This window comes from Triticum dicoccoides, chromosome 4A (assembly GCF_002162155.2).
Source record: "Triticum dicoccoides isolate Atlit2015 ecotype Zavitan chromosome 4A, WEW_v2.0, whole genome shotgun sequence".
Classification (NCBI taxonomy): domain Eukaryota; kingdom Viridiplantae; phylum Streptophyta; class Magnoliopsida; order Poales; family Poaceae; genus Triticum; species Triticum dicoccoides.
Window position 1 is genome coordinate 270182689 of NC_041386.1, and position 5010 is coordinate 270187698.

General features: G+C 41.5%; 1 protein-coding gene across 2 annotated transcripts in view; it reads right to left on the minus strand.

Moving 5' to 3' along the window:
- LOC119285773 (probable F-actin-capping protein subunit beta) overlaps positions 1-4796 on the minus strand; it is a 6823-nt gene extending 2027 nt beyond the window's left edge. The window contains exons 1-7 of one of the 2 annotated variants that reach the window (XR_005139817.1): positions 4569-4796; positions 4072-4142; positions 1643-1756; positions 1386-1468; positions 1242-1303; positions 990-1143; positions 564-659 (exon numbers count right to left, since the gene is read on the minus strand). Coding sequence is in view for 1 of the 2 variants with exons in the window: in XM_037565102.1 (XP_037420999.1) it covers positions 564-659; positions 1024-1143; positions 1242-1303; positions 1386-1468; positions 1643-1756; positions 4072-4142; positions 4569-4697 (675 nt within the window). In the remaining variant the exon portion in view is untranslated. The remainder of the gene's footprint in view (positions 1-563; positions 660-989; positions 1144-1241; positions 1304-1385; positions 1469-1642; positions 1757-4071; positions 4143-4568) is intronic. The other variant, XM_037565102.1, reaches the window with a different exon arrangement.
- Positions 4797-5010: the final 214 nt, after the last annotated feature.

Sequence of the window (5010 nt, forward strand, 5' to 3'; positions counted from 1 at the left end):
GGGTGTCCCGCGCTGCAGCTCCTCGCCGGCACCCCGCGTCATCCGCAGCTCCTCACCGCCGTCCCGCGCTGCTGCTCCTCGCCGGCGTCTTGTGCTTTTCCTCGGCGTCCCGCAGCTTCCTGGGTGGGTGGGTGGGTGGGCGACGGCATGGTTGATGAGGGGGGAGAAAAGAGGAGAGAGGGTGACAGGTGGGCCAGACTCCGGACGAAGAGGACGTGAGACGTCTGTTTTCTATCCGCCTCGGCCCCAAACCCAGACCAAGTTTGGTATGGAGATGGAGCAGAACGGACACGAACGGGACAAAAAATAGAGATGGGGTCCTGCGTTGGGACGTCTCGTTTGTCCGTTTACCCCCAAACAGACAGAAGCGGACGATTTGGGGCCGTGCGTTGGAGTTGCCCTAACTATTTTTATATTAAATAGTGTGTTGGCCAGGATTTGGTCCCAAGACCTTATGGCTCTGATACTATATTGAACTGATGCGCTAGCCAAGTTTCTCAAAAGTCCGAACTGATAGAAATGACTGAGTAGGCAACATATTTTAACAGTGACGAAGCTGAGACCTGGTCCAGTGAATTTCTCAGCTTGCCCTCCATCTCTTCTATCATTTTCCCCATGTTAACCAGATGCCCATCTGCCACAGCGAGAGTCATGCTCATCTGAAAACACCAACACACAGACAGCTTAGCAAGCAGTTTCTAATCAACGAAAATCAAATTCCTGCCTAGCTAGCTAAAACAGATAGCCTTGGCCATCCATCCAGCACAGTTAGGCCTCAATATCCCCAAACCAAAAACCAGTGGCGCCATTTAGAACCTAGAATTACAGATAGGCATACTGGTTTACTGCTAGATTGTAATGTTGACAAACAATTGATCTACAACAAGTACAGTTTATGTTGATGACAGAATCGAATCTGTTCTGTTAATACACACATCAACAGTTGTGGAAAGCGGCGATGCAAGACATGCATATATCTCACATAGCACCTTCCGTTGATATGAAGAGGGAGGAATGGATAACCTGCCGCCTAATTGATCCGGACAAGTTGAAAGTTCCCGATTGCTTGTTATCTGTTGTCAATGACAGCATAACAGTGCTGTTCAAGCAGTAATGTGCTGCTCCTTCCTCTTCAGGACCAACCTATTGCAGTACATGGACATTCATTTGTCAAATCATGAGGTAACATAAGACAACAGCAAAATAATTGACAACTTCATGGACAGTGTATCTTGAGCCACCTGGATAACATGAATAGCATCCCACGAACCTATTTGCATATAACTTCTTTTCCCTTGTCCATCTGGAACCACAAAATGAAATAAATGATAATAAAATAGACTATGTGGTTAGCTAATAAGATGAGATCAAGCATTCAAACAGACCTTTCTTTATTAAGAAGCATGCAATGAAACTCTCGTCTTCATCCTCCCAAATGTACACAGATGAGATCCCACCTTCATAGTACCTAATTGCCAACAGAAGGTCGAATTACATGCTTTAGCCTTCACCTACTATATATATTAACACCTGTATGCCGGATAGTGTAATCTTCTACTACAAGTGATAACATTCCGTCATGCTGCATGTGCTTAGTACATTACTGCATAAAAAGGTCAAGTAAATAAAATATGAATCTTACTGATCACGATAGACAGAGAAAACCTCATTTGCCTCGACTTCAAGATTCCTCATCTCTTCTGAGGGAACTGTCCCATCTTCTAAAGGAGGCTCATATATGTTTGACCAAGGTGATCTGAAAGGCAACTCAATATCAACAAATGAGAAACAAATTTGAATTAAGAACGGGAATCACATCCACTAATTCAACTTTTTGCACTAATTTTCTCGATGCATTTACTTATTGGATCATTTGGTTTGTTTGGCAAGGCTAACGCTTGATAATTTACAGTCATGGAAAGTGGAACTGAACAAAGTTTCATTGGAATATACTGTAGCGATATATCAATGTAAGCAAGATTATATCAGGCAGTGCAATAAAAGAAGATAACTGTAGCAAATATACTGTAGCGATATACTCCCTCTGGTCTTTTTTAGTCTGCATATAAGTTTTGCCCTAAGTCAAAGTATCTCTACTTTGACCAAACTTATACAAAAAAGTATCAACATTCACAATGCCAAATCAATATTTTTAGATTCATTATAAAATGTAAGTTTCGCAATATATATATTTGGTATTGTAGATGTTGATATTTCTTAATATAAATTTGGTCAAACTTTGCAAAGTTTTGCTTGATAGAAAACTAATACGCGGAGTAAAAAGGACAGGAGGGAGTATCAATGTAAGTAAGATTATATCAGGCAGTGCAACAAAAGAAGACAATTATAGCGATGTACGGTGTGAAATACCAACCACCTAATCCTAGGTCCCTCCAAGGCATCCTTTCACTTTTTCCTTTCTCGTTTTGATTCATTTATCATGTATTCTTACACAATTCATCTGCACTAACATTATTTTCTTGCTCTCTTATGCAGCCAAATCACCAAAAATATCAGCTCTTCATTTTGTTATCAACGCAGCATAGCTTCATTTATGGCCATTGGATCTAGCGGTATAGTGCAGCCTTCTTCAGTATCTCCCAACCATTCCATTCTAGTCACGTTTCCGCTGCCATCTCAGCTTCTCCTTCCTCTTTTGTCTCAACCCAAATGATTAGAACCCATCTGTAGCCAAAAATCAACCCATACTCGTTGCTTTTCTCGCTAACTAATGCTCCAAACCACATGCATGAGCAATCGTGTGTGTTTGTGCTTTGAATTCTCCCATTCGCTTAAAATCTCCTAATCAATCTTCGCCATGGGTCCCCCTTCATCTGTTTCTACAGCAGCAACTGCTCTGTCTCCTCCACATTCTTTTTTTCTATGGCTCCAGTACGAGAGAGACTCGTTCACCATGTTCTTCCACTGCAGCCACACAGCCATATGAACAGCATCATAAAGGCCAGCCTCTATTTCATGAACTTCTCTTCCTTTATATTTTTTCCATTTTCCCAATGTTTGTTTCCTTCCCTTCTATGTTTGTATCTCACAGAAGCTCAGTTTGCTTTACTTTTAGTGGCGACACATTACTGCAACCTACAGATGGGCCAAGGGTGAAAGACTCTGCAAATAACGTACAGTGTGTACTCTACGAGATATGATATTCTTCTTCCCTTTTTCTCATCTGCTTTTTCTGTTTCTGTTCTGTTGTTCACTTCTTGTCCTGCTTTCTCAATGTTGCAGAAGATTTAATAATACAAAAGTACCAATGATACAGTGTGGGGCCTATGCATAAATTGATTCATTTATCTGACAAAAGATTATGTTATTTGTGATACTGTTAATATGAAAGTAGTGAATACACCGGCAAAAAGAAAGTAGTGAATACTTTTATATAGCATTTCAATGCAATAAACCACCCTATGACGCTAGTAGAGTATGCATGTGTTGTGTTTGATACAACGTCTTCCTCACTTCCTTAAAAAGCTTGCATTGCTCAATTTGGTCTCTTTGCAGAAAGCAGTTAATTGATCTGATAGGGCGATGTATCATGTCGTGGTATGATTTATGAGCATGCGGTCAGGGTTGAATACCATCATAGCTTGTCATCTCAATGAAGTGCTATATGCAGTTGTTGTGTTTGGCTAGAATGTCTCCCCTTGCAATATGCCATCTTACAGGATTTTTTTTTACCATTCTAATTATTTATTTGTTTGATGATTCATGAGTTCTTTTCCTGTCCATCCAGAAAATGATTGTGCATTGGAGAAATGTGATGTGGGCAGCCGCTTTCACCTACAACAGTGTGGTTGTGGAGACCAAACAGTTTTACAAATTTTAGATTATGTTACCTGATGACTAACTTTTAGATACGTTGTATGTTGTGTCTACTATCTTCTTCAAAGGCTAATGCTATCATCTTACCAGCCTTTAACGTTATATAGTCTAGAAATTCCCGCAGCAATATGTGGTGTGTCACCTAGTTCATAGGATGATTTCTTCCCGCAATGCATATGATTATAGAGAGCATAAGTAAAATGGAAATCAGGGAGGTATCAAGGGTTTGCTGACCGATAGGAATCGGTGTCGCGGTTATACTCGCAAAGAATGTATTCCTTATTGTTCTCCTTATCCATGCAAACCTGCAATGTTTACAACGTTCAGAAGAAAAGAAGGGGGAAAAGAATGAGAAACACTAAATGGAATGAAATCAATTGCTTCTATGTTAGAACATTGAAAAAGAAAACATCGCCTAAAACAACCTTTAGCGAGGTTGGTTAGAGCCACTCGAGTAACATATCCAGTGGTGCAAGTTCGATTCAAGCACCTAAACGTACTGTAGAATGCAATAGTCATTTTACTCGACTTTATCCAATGACGCAAAAGAGGGGCGTGCCATAAACCTAAAGGAGGTGGATTTCTTGTCTAAATTCAACACATGAAAGGAATCGATGACAGCATGCCCGCTGAGCAATTACAGGGGAATGTTTTCGACGCAGTTTAACACCTATCCGAATCAGTGAGCTAGAAGTGGTGTAAACGCGGAGCAAGAAACGGCGGTTGCCTACCTGGAGCCGGAGGTCGACCTGGGAGAGGAGGTCGAGGGAGTGGTCGGGGAGGAGGGAGAGCAGCGCGTTGAGCGCCGTCTCGGTGCTCCCCGGCGGCATCCGCCGCATCAGATCCATCGCCGCCTCCATGTAGCCTCCCCACCCTCTTCTTGGATCCAACCCCTCTCTGCTTCTTACTCTCCGTTTCTTGTGCTTGTCCTTTTTTTTTGAAGGATTTTTCTTGTGCTTGTCCTAATTCAGTTCCCCATGCCTGTTTCCTTTTCTTTTTCTCCTTTCCCCCTTCCGTTTCATTTTTTGAAGCTCGTGACCGAAAATGCCGAATGGAGACCGAGCTCCGTGGAAGTCCTAATTTTGAAAATAAAATTCAAATTTTTTGGTTTCACAAAATTCTGAAAAAGGTATACATATATCTAGAGGCATAATGTAGATGTATGTAAATTTT